At 45.7% G+C, this 14,509-nt stretch overlaps 1 protein-coding gene across 8 annotated transcripts in view; it reads left to right on the top strand.

The window, feature by feature from the left end:
• Positions 1-13,616, top strand: part of ASAP1 (ArfGAP with SH3 domain, ankyrin repeat and PH domain 1) — a 396,678-nt gene extending 383,062 nt beyond the window's left edge. For all 8 annotated transcript variants that reach the window (XM_065519634.1, XM_045399283.2, XM_005564080.4 and 5 more), the window contains 3 exons: positions 4,197-4,687; positions 7,303-7,425; positions 10,917-13,616. In XM_065519634.1, coding sequence (XP_065375706.1) covers positions 4,197-4,687; positions 7,303-7,425; positions 10,917-10,991 — 689 coding nt within the window. In that variant the 3' untranslated portion in view covers positions 10,992-13,616. The remainder of the gene's footprint in view (positions 1-4,196; positions 4,688-7,302; positions 7,426-10,916) is intronic.
• Positions 13,617-14,509: the final 893 nt, after the last annotated feature.

Here is a 14,509-nt window from a genome sequence, read left to right as displayed (position 1 = left end):
TCGTCCGCGTGCTGGGAGGGCGGCACACCCCCAAATCCACAGGTTCAGAAGTTGCTGTGCTCAAGACCCTTCCAGACCTCACCCTGTGTGTCTGTTCATCCGGCTGTTTATTCTTTAAAATATCCTTCTTAGGGCCAGGAGCTGTGGCCCTGAGAAGGCTCACACCTGTAATCCCAGCACTTAGGGAGGCCAAGGTGGGTGGATCACTTGAGCCCAGGAGTTGGAGACCAGCCGGATAACATAATGAGACCTTGTGTCTACAGATTATAATAAAAAACAGAAATAGCTGGGCATGGTGACACGGGCCTGTAGTCCTAGCTGCTTGGGAGGCTGAGGTGGGAGGATAGCTTGAGCCTGGGAGACCAAGGCTGCAGTGAACCATGATTCTCACACACACACACACTTCTTAGTAAACTGATAAACTTAGGTAAGTGTTTCTCTGAGTTCTGTGAGCCACTCTAGCAAATCAGTCGAACCCCAGTTGAAGCCAACTGGTCAGAAATTCCAGAGGCCTGGGCTTGCGACTGGGCAGGAAGGTGGGAACATTCTGGGGAACTGAGCCTCAAGCTATGGGATCTAATGCTGTCTCCAGGTAGATGGTGTCAGAATTGGATTAGAGGACACCTGGCTGGTGTCCACTGCTTAGTGGTGGGGTGAGACCCCCACACATTTGGTCACAGAAGTTTTCTTCTGTGTTGATGATCGTTGTGGTGTGAGAGTGGAGGAAAAAGCACGATTAGAGGAGCGAGCTTTTCCCCACACAATGTCTCACAGGCTTCTCGACTTAAAACTGGAATACGGACTCTGACTCCACTCCAGACTGTTTCTCCCTCAGTGTCCCCGTCTGTTAAAGGCAGTGTCATTCTTCCAGATGTTCAGGCCTTAAAGCCTGACAGAGGTGCTTAATTAACTCTTTTTCTCTCACACACTACATCCTGTGCTTGCACAAATACTGTTTATTCCCCCTTCCACATCTATTTAAAACCCAGTCACTTCTCACCATCTCCACCGTTGTCACCCAGGATCAAATGAGTATCATCTCTTGTCTGGACAGTTGGAGCCTCCTACCCTGTCTGCCTGGAACCTTCAAACCTGGTCCTGCAGTCTGTTCTCAGCAGAATACTGTAGCCTTCCACATTCAATCACGTCACTTCTCTGTCCTGAGCCATCCGGTGGTTCTTCTCCCAACCCCCACCAGATATCAACATGGCTGATGTCCAGACCTCCTGCACATTTTTGACCTATTCTTGCAGTATCAGAGTGGCCTTCCCTGACCACACCCTCCTTGGTGGTCACTCTCTTCCTCCACACCCAGCCAGCACTCTGTTCTCCCTTCCCCTGCTTACCTGCCCTCACCCTCTGGTAACTGCATGTTTACTTGTCACCCTCTCGCAGAGTGTGAGCTCCCAGCAGGCAGGGGCCTAGTCCTTTCCATCTGCTGTGTCCCAAGTGCCTGAAATGGTGCTGGGCACAGCATATGCCCAGCAAATAGGGGTTGAATGGTAACCCTTTTCCTGTAAGTCTGAACTATCGTTGGGCTAGGAATCAACCATCCCTTACTCACTTTGTGACTTGGGAGGCTCCACGGCCTCCCTCGGTATCTTGGAAGATGGAGATGATGGTGATATCCACATCACGGGGCTGTTAAGAAGGTGAAGCTGCGTCATGCAGCACATCTCAAGACCAGTCTCCTCTCCTTCCCTGCCCTGTGGTCCCATCTCTCTCCTGCCCAGAGTTGTATCACCTGGGCCAGTGTGCATTGAGGCCCTGACCAGCCTTGCCTCTTCCCTTCAAGGGTCTCAGACAGGTGCCAGCAGTCACATTGTCACACCAAAGCCAGGAGTGTGGAGAGAGGATGTGGGACAGGGTCTAGATACCTGAAGCTGGGGACAGCATGGCCATGCACATCTCTACTAAAAAATTAAAAATTAGCTGAAGTGTGGTGGCACATACCTGTGGTCCTAGCTACTCAGGAGGCTGAGACACGAATATCACTTGGAGACTGGGAGGTCAAGGTTGCAGTGAGCCCTGATTGCACCACTGCACTCCAGCCTCAGTAACAGAGGAAGACCCTGTCTCAATAGAACTAAAAAGAAAAATAAAAACTACCTGAAGTCTTACCACCCAAGATAACTGATGAATTAGTGTATATCTTTGGTCTTTTTTTCTCTGCTCTTTTTTAAAGTTTCTGTTTAATATTTTTGACATAATAAAAACATTTTTCATGCTATTAATTACACAACAGTATAATCTTTATTGGCTACATATCATTGTCGTTTGTTGGTTTGCTTTTTAAGACAGTCTCACTCTGTCACCCAGGCTGGAGTGCAATGGCACCGTCATAGTTCACTGAAGCCTTGGACTCCTGGGCTCAAGCGATCCTCCAGTCTTAGTCTCCCGAGTAGCTAGGACTACAGGCATGTACCACCACACCTGACTAATTTTTATTTATTGTCCATACAATCCTCTGCATTCAGACGGGTGGCATTTTTTTCGTTATAAGCAGTACTGTGCCAAACACTGTAGCACAGACATCTGTGTGTGACTTTGATCACTGCTTTAGGATAAATTCCTAGAGTTGGTGCTGCAGGTGAAGAGGCTGGGATATTTTGAAGATTTTCCATGCCTGGCACTTACAGTTTCTCTTGCCCCATCAGTGTGACTCACAGCCAAGGCCTTTCTAGCCCCACCACCGCAGGGATTCCCCCTAGCTTTTTCCCTCTTGACTGCCTGGCTCAGATTGTTTCTTAGCCAATTTCAGGCTTCCAAGAGAAGAATGCGATTGATGTAAATTTACTATTAGAGCCAAACCACCTCAGCTGAAGTTTTAGGAACCAGCCCGTGAGCAGGGTGCCCCTTGATTTTGATTTTTTTAGAGATACAACTAGACAGGTCATGGGCAGAAACAGCCCCAGTACAGCCTGTGACATTTACAACATGAGGTTTATCTGTTTCTTCTCCTTCTTTAAGAATGTCTTTCTGAATGCATTATATTTTTAGGATCAAATTCCTAGTGTGAGTCACTCAGTGTGCCTTAGTCAGCTGTTTCCTCCCTGAGAGCATGCTATGTGCTTGGCCCCTATGCCAGGAGCCAAAGTTACAAAAATGAGTGAAACAGGAATGTAATACTGTAATAGGGCCTTAAAGAACCCTAACAGTGATGGTAGTGCTACTACATAATGCTTACAGCGTGCCAGGACCTGTCAGTAAATTCTTTGCATATATTAACCCATGTAATCTGCATGCCAACCCTTTGAAGTAGGGTTTTAAGAGATGAGTAAATTGCAGCACAGAGAGGTTGTGTAATTTGCCTAAATTCACACAGCTAGTAAGCGGTAGAACTAGAATTGGAGACATGTCCATAGTTTTCTAAGTACCAAGAGCTGTGCAAAGAGCTATGGGAATGGGTCAACAAATTGATACATTTCCTAAGCTGTGCATACTGTGCAGCCATTAAACAGAACAAAAAAGAACTGATTTGGAACTCTCCTAAACATATTAAGTGGGAGAAAAGCAAAGTTTCAGACAAAGTATGTATCCCTTGTATGGTTTTTAAAAGACATAGCACATGCATGTGTATCACCAAAATGTAACCGAAGTTAAGAGACGGGCACAGAGAGAGAGAAGAAGCCTTTTGTTGCTTCTCTTACATACTGCATGAATCATGTAAAATGGGGAGAAATCATAATAAATTATGATACAGCTGTAGAATGGAATAGAATGCACCATTCAAAATTATATGCGACTAGTAAATAATTTTTAGTAACATGACAAATACTGTTGCTAAAATGGTATTAGATAAAAGCAAGTAAAAGTTGTATCTATAGAAAATATATAGGAAAATTAAAAGGAGCTATATAAAATAATTTTAAATGGCTACATTTAGGTGTTAGGCTTAAGAACTCTGTACTTTCCGATTCTCTGCAATCTGTTTCTGCGTGTTTTTTTTAAATTCTGGATAAATGTAGACATCTTGTTCTTACATGATTGAAGCCTGAAGTCTTGAACTGTAGCGCTTTCCAGGCTTTCAGACACTGTCTTTGTGAAGCGCCTGGGGGACCTGGCCCCTGAGTCCATCCATTTCAAGTGCTCACTGTAGGCCAGTTCCCTTCGTGATGATGGCGCCTCTTTTAGGTGACTGACAGGAAAGCAGCCCTTCCCACCAATGACCTCCCTGTTTTTGATTGCTTCCACAGTGGCACTAAGGAAAACAGATCATCTCTCCATAGACAAATCCAACATCCCGCCCGAAATCTTTCAGAAATCATCACAGTTGGCAGAGTTGCCACAAAAACCACCACCTGGAGACCTGCCCCCGAAGCCCACAGAACTGGCCCCCAGGCCCCAAGTTGGAGATTTGCCACCCAAGCCAGGAGAACTGCCCCCCAAACCACAGCTGGGGGACCTGCCACCCAAACCCCAGCTCTCAGACTTACCTCCCAAACCACAGATGAAGGACCTTCCCCCCAAACCACAGCTGGGAGACCTGCTAGCAAAATCCCAGACTGGAGATGTCTCACCCAAGGCTCAGCAACCCTCTGAGGTCACACCGAAGTCACACCCATTGGATCTGTCCCCAAATGTGCAGTCCAGAGATGCCATCCAAAAGCAAGCATCTGAAGACTCCAATGACCTCACGCCTACTCTGCCAGAGACGCCTGTACCACTGCCCAGAAAAATCAATACGGTGGGTGGGACCAGTGTTCAGGCCCTTAGGAACCCTATGCCGCACTTTGCAAGTTGGTGGGAGGGCGAGTGCTCCAACTTACACAAGAAAAAGCGAGAGCTTGCTCACCTGACCCTTATGTGCTCTGGTTCAAGCATGATGGTGGATTGGAGCCTGTGGGTTACAAACTCAGGCTTTAGGCTCCAGCAGACGGCTTCAAGTCCTGGCTTCAGTGCCTAACATAGCTGTACAACCTTGGCAAGTTACTTTCTCTGAGCCTTACTTTCTTCACATACAAAAAGGAGCTAATATAACATCTGAGCTCACAGATGATTAAATACAGTGACAAATGAGTAGCACTTGGCTGGCACCTAGACCACTCAGCAAGTAGTCACTCTTATCTAGGAACCTTGAAGATGAAACTTTTCTTTTCCTGAGGGTCGTGAGAAAGCAGTTTCCCTCTCAGATGTCTGGGTATTTTCTTTTTTTTTTTTTTTTTTTTTGAGAAGGGCTTGCTCTGTCTCCCAGGCTAGAGTGCAGTGGTGCGATCACAGCTCACTGCAGCCTCAATCTACTAGGCTCAGGTGATCCTCTTACCTCAACCTCCTGAGGAGCTGGGACCACAGGTGCGCATCACCACACCTGGCTTTTTTTAATATTTTTGATAGAGATGGGGTTTTGCCATGTCGCCCAGGCTGGTCTTGAACTCCTGGGCTCAAGCAATCCTCCCACCTTGGTCTCTCAAAGTGCTAAGATTACAGGCGTGAGCCACTGCGCCTGGCTCCCTGAGTATCTGCTGAGTCAGACCTTCTCACTGCATCTTCCTAAAGGAATTGGAGATAGAGCTCTCGATATAATAGAATAGCATAGAATTTTGTAGAAATCTCATATTCTGTCATTTTCATGAAGTGTTTCCTACTGTATATCAATTTTATTTTAATATAAGTGATTTTATTCCTCACATTCTTTGTGGAGATGTGGTACTCCAGGAAGATGTCACATGCTTTTTATCTGGAACATAGCTGCCCTCCCACCGGGGCACCAGCTCCCCAGGAGGGGGAACACAGTCAACAGGGAAACCAAAAGTTCTCCCACTGCACATGGCAGTTCTACCCCCCTCACATTCTGTTATACACAGTACCCAGCACTTTGGGAAGAGGTAAGTGAATTGCTTGAGGCCAGGAGTTCAGTGATCACACCACTACACTCCAACCTGGGTGACAGTACAAGACCCTGTCTCAAAAAAAATTAAAACGAGGCTGGGTGCAGTGGCTCACTTCTGTAATTCCAGCACTTTGGGAGGCCAAAGTGGGAGGTTCCTTTGAGCCCAGGATTCATGAGCAGCCTGGGCAACATACGGAGAACCCATTTCTTTAAAAAATAAAAATTAATTAGCTGGGCATGGTGGCACATGCCTGCTATCCCAGCTACTTGGGAGGCTGAGGCGGGAAGATTGCTTGAGCCCTGGAGATCAAGGCTGCAGTGAGCGTGATCATGCCACTGCACTCTAGCCTGGGCAACAGAGTGAAACCCCTTCTCAAAAAAAAAAAGTTACAATAAAAGTATGTCATATCAATACTTAAATTAAGAAAAATAAAACCCATCTTCCTGTATTTTGGAGGCTGCCGTGTCTGATGGTAGATACTTCTAGTATTCAAAAGGGAACTCTTCATGACTCCCAAGCACCACTTACGCAAAATTTTCATTTCATGCTACACACTATACAGTTTTATTATGTCATTTAATCTCCGCGTTATAAATTAACACACTACAGGCCTCTCAGTTGCTCACGCAGTCACTGCCACAGTTCTGCCAGGCTTCTCCAGCCCACTCGCACAGGCCCTGAAGGGAGCTTAGAAAGCAGCTGGAACTATCAGGGTGATTAAAGGAGAAACCAGGGGACAGAGAGGAAGAGTCACTCCACCCAAAACATTTAAACAGACAGCTTGCTTTTTTTTAAATTGCCAATTAGCCGGGTGCAAAACAAACAACCCATCGCTTAGAAGGTGACACCTCTATTTTCACTTTTCTGTTTGCAAAGAACTGGAAGTTCAACAAATAAATGCTCAAATCAAAACTGATCAAAAATTAAAACTGTTTTAGGAACTACATAGACTTCTCCTAGCCCCAGGCCGATCTTGCTGTGTTTAACCAGCATGTACTGACTTGCTCTTTTGCATGAGGGGACTGACAAATTTGTTTATGCTGCACATTCAGTATGTCGAAGCTGCACATTTTGCTTTACGTCATGTTTCCTAAAAACATTTTTAGACTCTGCTGTCATTCTGCAAGCTGATGTGGGTTGGGAGGATACCGAGTGCTTGATGTTTTTTGGTGAAGCTGAATTTTGATCCCTACCCATAGTGTTTGCTTTCTGGTGAAAATAACTTGTTGATGCCCAATCACCAATGCGGGGCCACACTGATGATGGGGGGAGAGGAAGGGCCTGTGGTTCCTTAAGAGCACACAGTATGCCGGGCACCTGGCAGGCACTCTTCCCGCCCTTCAAGGGTGAGGAAATCAAGGCTCAGCGAGGTTAAGTTACTTGCCCAAGGTCAACCATTTTACAAAGAACCGCTGCTCTTTTTTTCCATTCAGGCCATTCTTTCAATTAAAACCCAGTTTCTTTCTTTAAGGGGAAAAATAAAGTGAGGCGGGTGAAGACCATTTATGACTGCCAGGCGGACAACGATGACGAGCTCACATTCATCGAGGGAGAAGTGATTATCGTCACAGGGGAAGAGGACCAGGAGTGGTGGGTACGTACGAATCCATCCACTTCATTGGTACATTCATACAGCATGCCTTGGCAGGCACCACATGGGAGCCTACAAACAGTGCAGTAAAAGAGGTCCCTTGAGCTGCATCACTCACCCAACAGCCATTGAATGCAGTATTCTCAATTGTATTTTCTGTGTCACACACTATTACATGCTAGAAAAACAGCCATGGAGCTGGCCGGGCACGGTGGCTCACACCTGTAACTCCAGCACTTTGGGAGGCCAAGGCAGATGGATCACGAGGTCAGGAGTTCGAGACCAGCCTGGCCAGCAGGTGAAACCCTGTCTCTACTAAAAATAAAAAAAATTCGCCAGGCATGATGGCGTGCGCCCGTAGTCCCAGCTACTCGGGAGGCCAAGGCAGGAGAATCGCTTGAACCCGGGAGGCAGAGGTTGCACTACACTACAGCCTGGGCAACAGAGTAAGACTCTGTCTAAAAAAAAAGAAAAACAGCCATGGGGCTTTGAAGACAGGTCAAGAGAATTCACATTTGTATGTGCTTTACCCACGGTATCATGTAACCTTGTAAATTGTAGGCATTTTCTGATTTTTCAGATAAAAAACTAAAGCAGAAAAAAGTTGAGCATGTTGCCTGTGCTCCCTCAACCAGTAAGCAGGCTAAGTCAAGATTCTGGATCGGCCCTGACCCCAGAGCCTATATGCTTTGCTCACCATTCCACACTGTCCTCAGGCTGGGAATCAGAAGGCCGGAGTTCCTGCTCAGGCTAAGCAGTTGACAAGTCCTCAGGCTCCATTCTTAATCCAGTCTGCAGTTCTTTCTTTGTCAAATAGGCCAAGACACCTTCTCCATGTAATGTTAGGAAAAGATTAAATGAAAATATCTATGAAAACTCCTTTTACATTAAAACCTGCAGCCCAGGCATCAGGAGGGAAAGACATCAGCATTCTCATAGGCCTTGCTGGGTACTCAGGCTATCAGTGACCTGTGAGGGCAGTCCGCACATCTGTTAATTTTCAGGTTGCCAGGGAGTAAGTCCCGATGGGAACTGCTAGTCCAAGGTACAGTGAACAAGCCCCCTCTTCTGCTTTCCTTGTTGATCATTTCCTGCCATCAGGCTGAAAATTCCCCTTCCTTGGCAGCCTGAGCCCCCTACTGCCAAGAGGGATTCAGTTTTGTCTGCCAGGAAGGGACCTGAGGCTCGCCATTGAGCCAGCAGTACCTAAGAATGCCCAGAAATACATGTGTATATAATGTGTGCACACACCCATATGCATGGACACACATTCACCTTGACTTTTCTTCCTTCAGGCCTAAACAGTGACGTCAGATTATTATTATTTTTTTTTTTTTTTTGAGACGGAGTCTCGCTCTGTCGCCCAGGCTAGAGTGCAGTGGCTGGATCTCAGCTCACTGCAAGCTCCGCCTCCCGGGTTTATGCTATTCTCCTGCCTCAGCCTCCTAAGTAGCTGGGACTACAGGCGCCCGCCACCTCGCCCAGCTAGTTTTTTTTTTTTTTTGTATTTTTAGTAGAGACGGGGTTTCACCATGTTAGCCAGGATGGTCTCGATCTCCTGACCTCGTGATCCGCCCGTCTCGGCCTCCCAAAGTGCTGGGATTACAGGCTTGAGCCACCGCGCCCGGCCCAGATTCTTAATCACAGCTCTAAGGATTTTGTTTGGACTCAACTGGGGCAATTTTGCCCTCCAGGACATTTACAACATCTGGAAATATTGTCAGGACCAAGGAAGGGGGTTGCTACCAACACCTAGTAGATGGAAGCCAGGGATCCCACTAAACATCCTCCAGTACTCAAGGAGCCCCCACAAGCAAGGATGCCAGTAGCACCGTGGTTGAGAAACCCTGAACTAAAGGGATCAGCCTAGGGGGGCCCAGGGGGTGCCTTCAGCCTCTGTCAGCAGAGTGGGGCCTGCCCCTGGCATGAAGCCTGTCAGAGAGCCCATTTAGTCTCATGACGAGGAGGTGGGGTCTGAAGCCCCCCGCGTGAATCAGTTACAAGCTCTGTGGGCCTTGGATAAATAAAGCATGCCCCTACTGTAAGCCTCACTTTCCCTCTGAAAAATGGGACATGATTATTCATTTCTCACAAGGATGTTGAGGAACTCACTTTGTAATCTGTTAATATTATTAGAATCAGGCAGTGATCATGTTCTTTGCTAAGCAACTGATGACTACAGCAGAGATACCTGAGGGCAGTCGGAAGCTGTCATTGGTGTCCCTGGCATCATTCCTAGGGAACATTGTGTGTGCCACCATTACATGCCTCGCCAGACGTAAAGATGGTGCCACACACATCCTAACTGTGATGTGAAATTCACAAAGACCTCACACATGCACGATGCCAACTAAGACCACATGTGGTAGGTAGGCAGGCCTTCAGGAGAGCTGGGCGGGCCTGGTTGACTCTGTTCCACTCTTAAAACCACCTTCCTCCCTATCGATTTGGCATTGGAAGCCAATGTGCACGATTTTGTTTCTTCTGTTGAAGGCCCATTACGTGATTTTCTTTAGTGCAATCAATACTGATCTAATTGAAGTAATTAGAAAATTTTTACAGGTAACTGTGGCTTACAGGCCAATGCAGCAGACAATAAGATTGCCATTGGCCACCATCAGTCTCAAACTTTCACAGTATTCTTCCTCCACAGTAACTGGAAAACAAGTGATACTACATAGCGGCCTTTTCATATGCTTTTTTTTTTCTTTTTTAAATGTATCACACAAGCCTGGAAAGAAGGGATTTTTGTAGCTCCACTTTACAGAGAAGACACTTAGCAAGGTGTGTCTGAGGTCACCCAGCTGTAAAGGCAGCCAGGCACCCTGGTTCAGAGCAAGGACTCTAGAGCCCCATGCCTGTGGGAGAGCATGTCACCTCTCTGGGCCACTGTCCCTTCATCTGTAAAATGAAGATTGTAAACTGTGTAAGAAATATCCGGCCGGGCGCGGTGGCTCAAGCCTGTAATCCCAGCACTTTGGGAGGCCAAGGCAGGCGGATCACAAGGTCAGGAGATCGAGACCACAGTGAAACCCCGTCTCTACTAAAAATACAAAAAATTAGCCGGGCGCGGTGGCGGGCGCCTGTAGTCCCAGCTACTCAGGAGGCTGAGGCAGGAGAATGGCGGGAACCCGGGAGGCGGAGCTTGCAGTGAGCCGAGACCGCGCCACTGCACTCCAGCCTGGGCAACAGCGTGAGACTCCGTCTCAAAAAAAAAAAAAAAAAAGAAATATCCACCTCTGGGGGTTGCTGTGTGGGTGCAGCAAGATCCACATAGAATGCTGAGCATATTGGAAGTTCTGTCGTTTGCTGTTTCCTTATGTAGTTTATGACCGTTAAGCTCTCTGTAGTTCACTGAAGGGTGGGAAGAAGGGTAAGCCTGGGATTCCACCCCCAGGTCTGTGGGCAGACTGGGCTGGGCTCTTACCCATTGGGCTAGTCATGGGGCCACTGCCTGCTGCCTTCATCCTGACCACTCTCTTTTCTCCCTGCAGATTGGCCACATCGAAGGACAGCCTGAAAGGAAGGGGGTCTTTCCAGTGTCCTTTGTTCATATCCTGTCTGACTAGCAAAAAGCAGAACCTTAAGATTGTCCACATCCTTCATGCAAGACTGCTGCCTCCATGTAACCCTGGGCACAGTGTGTATATAGCTGCTGTTACAGAGTAAGAAACTCATGGAAGGGCCACCTCAGGAGGGGGATATAGTGTGTGTTGTAAATATCCTGTGGTCTTCTGCCTTCGCCAGTATGAGGGTAGCCTCGGACCCGGCGCGCCTTACTGGTTTGCCAAAGCCATCCTTGGCATCTAGCACTTGCATCTCTCTATGCTGTTTTACAAGCAAACAAACAAAAATAGGAGTATAGGAACTGCTGACTTTGCAAATAGAAGTGGTCTCCAGCAACCGTTGAAAGGCATAGAATTGACTCTGTGTTCCTAACAATGCAGTATTCTCAATTGTGTTACTGAAAATGCAACATTAGCAAAGAGGTGGGTTCTGTTTTCCAGGTGAAACTTTTAGCTCCATGACAGACCAGCCTGTAGTTATCTGTGTACACAGTTTACAGCTACAAAAACCTACTTTGGTATTTATTACAGAAAAGTGCTCAGTTAAATGTAAGTATTATTCCTTCAGCAAAATATTCACTGACCCAAAACTCTTTGTGGCATTTTACAATGCACACAGCCTCATGCAAGTTTAGACAAGTGGATTTATACTGTCTTATGAGTGCCCGCCCCTGATATATTACCTCATTATGCAAAAATAACATATCTTTCATGACTATTTTGACAAAAGTTTAAAACACATATGAAGTTCAACTTTCAGGAACCAAGGACTGCCAGAAAATATTAGCCTCTACATTATGCATGCATTTAGAAGCTTACCTGAAATCTGCCTTTTATAAAGGAATAGTATGGATAAGTGGAATTGTACATTTTTTAAACTTGATTGCCATTAAAGCAGAAATTATAAGGTTGCAACAATATTTGTTTCTAGTCATTGGTTTTCTCAAGAGTATGGATTGACATTGTGTTATGAATGCACATCCCTCAGATGTGTTGAAGCATCCATTGCATCCATTTTCTATTATTTCTTTAGTTTTGTTCTTGGACAAATTTAAACTTTTAAAAGATTCTTCAAGATGAATTTAAAAGTCAACCCTTCACACAGTTTCCCTACTGTATGTAGAATCCAGGTGCTGAAACCAAGTGTTTCTTTTCCCATGCTCTTTGTTAAACCCCAATTATAGATAATTTTTCCAGTCTTAAGCTCTGTCCACCTTCAAGTCAATTCATAACCAAGTTTTTGAACGCTGCTATGAATTGCACTGTGAAAAGCACTCTTCCCTCTCAGTTTTCTTTTCATCCCAGCCATGTTTATCAGATCCTTAAGAACACTGTATTTCAGTCTTTTACATCAGTCTGAATTTTGGAAAAGAACGCAATAGTTGTACTCCACAGTCAGTGAAACTGTTCCCTGAGTCCGAGGCTCATGTGTCATTCTGGCACTACATTTGCTTAAATTGCTATTTTGGCAACAGCACAGAAAACTAATATTTTTAAGCAGAGAATCTTGGCAATGAGTGAGAGATGTTAATTTCACAGAAGCACAACTCCCAACCCAACCCTTAGGAAAAGCCGTCTTCCATCGTTACAGTGCTTAGTGAATATTAATTTAGTTCTGCTTAAGTGGTTGCTATACAAACTTTGAATAGCTACCTAATAAATAAACCTTGCATGACAAACCTGCAAAATATTTTATCAGCTGTTATTGGAAAGTGATTTTAAGCAATTGCTTCCTCAGTGTCAGGGCACATGTGAATTTCCACACCAAACTGAGAGCATGAGGAACCAGTTGACATGCTGGGGTGACTGGCAGCTTTAGCAGCCTCGGTACTGAAGCCACACCAGTGTCAGGATGGAAGTCAGAATCTGAGGTTGCTCAGTGTCCCAGTCATTCATTTACACATTTTAACTTGCATTAAAGAGCTCTTCATTTTTGTGGCCTAGACTCTTTTCACTGATCTCAAAATAAACTGTTTTTTTTTTTAAAAGAAAAAAAACACACATACACAAAAGCTGCATGTTTAAAATTACATGGAGTTAGTGTCTATTCTTTTTCCCCTTTTGCAGCAACTTACGCAGCATTTTTAATACATTTTTTTTCTAGTTTTTTTGTTCGGTTTTGTTTTCCATCAGGAATTTGAGTTCTCTCTAACCCAGCTTACTGTGGGACATATGGGACATAGGAAAACTCGGTAGATATACCTTTGGTGATCTTGTTGAGTTTAAGTCTGATCTTGATCTTAAACTCAGTAAGCCACTATCTGCAATTTTGTACATTATATAGTATTTTGAAGATATGGAACCTTATGAAAAAAAATAGCAAATTAGTTCTTTTTCCCCCAGAGGGGAAAGTTATGTTCTGCAAATAGTGTGTATCTTATTTTACTGTTGAACAGCAATTGCTATTTATTTTTTTATTGCCTAGAACTTCAACATGTTGTATAGGAATCCTGTAGTGCCACTAGTTAAATGCCGAATTTTCATCTGGATGTTATCATCAAACATCAGTACACTTGTCATTTCACATGTGTTTAATGTGACAGTTTTTCAGTACTGTATGTGTTAATTTCTACTTTTTTTAATATTTAAAATTGCTTTTAAATAAACATATTCTCAGTTGATCCCAAACTTCTGAAATCAGGCCATTTTGTGAGTTGTTCACTACCCTGCTGACAGGAGAGAATCAAGGCTTCCTCTGGCTGTGCTTTCGGGTGTATACATAACACAGCAAACACGGCACTGTGTGTGTCACTCCAACCCTTGTCAGCAATCACTCTGGATACATAAAAGTTTGTGGTACTTGCCCCAGCTTACAAACTGTGGGCCTTCAGACCCTTTCTGTCCTCCACCTTCCGCCTTCCGCCTCCACCACGTCCACTTCTGTGCCTGTCCATGTGAACAGAGCAGGAAGAAGGTGGAGGGGCACGAGGCTTACATGTTGCCATGTGGACAGCACTTAGACTGAGCGCCGTGTGTTTGCTTCTGTCACATAGCTGTCACGGCTAGTGCTGCCACGCAGTGGAGCAGACCTGGTCCAGCCACTCTGCCTGCATTAACCCCCTGAATCCTTTGCAAGCCAGGAGAAGCGTGAACCCCTCAGCTTTACAGAACTTACAAATGAGGCTCAGAGACATTCATTCACACACAAGAGATGTGTGGCTTGTAAATCACTAAGGCGGGAGTGCACACAGGTGGTTCTGGCGCCAAGGCCATACTCGGGATTCCCACTGCCCGGAAGACCCTCTCTGTTATGGAGAACCACTGCGGCATGGAGGACCCCGAAGTTCTGGTCTCGGCATTTCTTCTATCGTCTTTCGTGAAAGTTGGTAGACGTGGCTGGGCGTGGTGGCTCACGCCTGTGTTCCCAGCACTTTGGGAGGCCAAGACAGGTGGATCAGCTGAGGTTGGGAGTTCGAGACCAGCCTGGCCAACATAGCAAAACCCCATCGCTACTAAAAATACAAAAAGTTAGCTGGGTGTGGTGGCTCACACCTGTGATTCCCAGCTACTCGGGAGGTTGA

The sequence above is a fragment of the Macaca fascicularis genome, chromosome 8 (genome assembly GCF_037993035.2).
Source record: "Macaca fascicularis isolate 582-1 chromosome 8, T2T-MFA8v1.1".
In the NCBI taxonomy this organism is placed as follows: domain Eukaryota; kingdom Metazoa; phylum Chordata; class Mammalia; order Primates; family Cercopithecidae; genus Macaca; species Macaca fascicularis.
The sequence above is the reverse complement of the archived record's forward strand: the minus strand, read 5'-3'. Positions and strand labels throughout refer to the sequence as shown.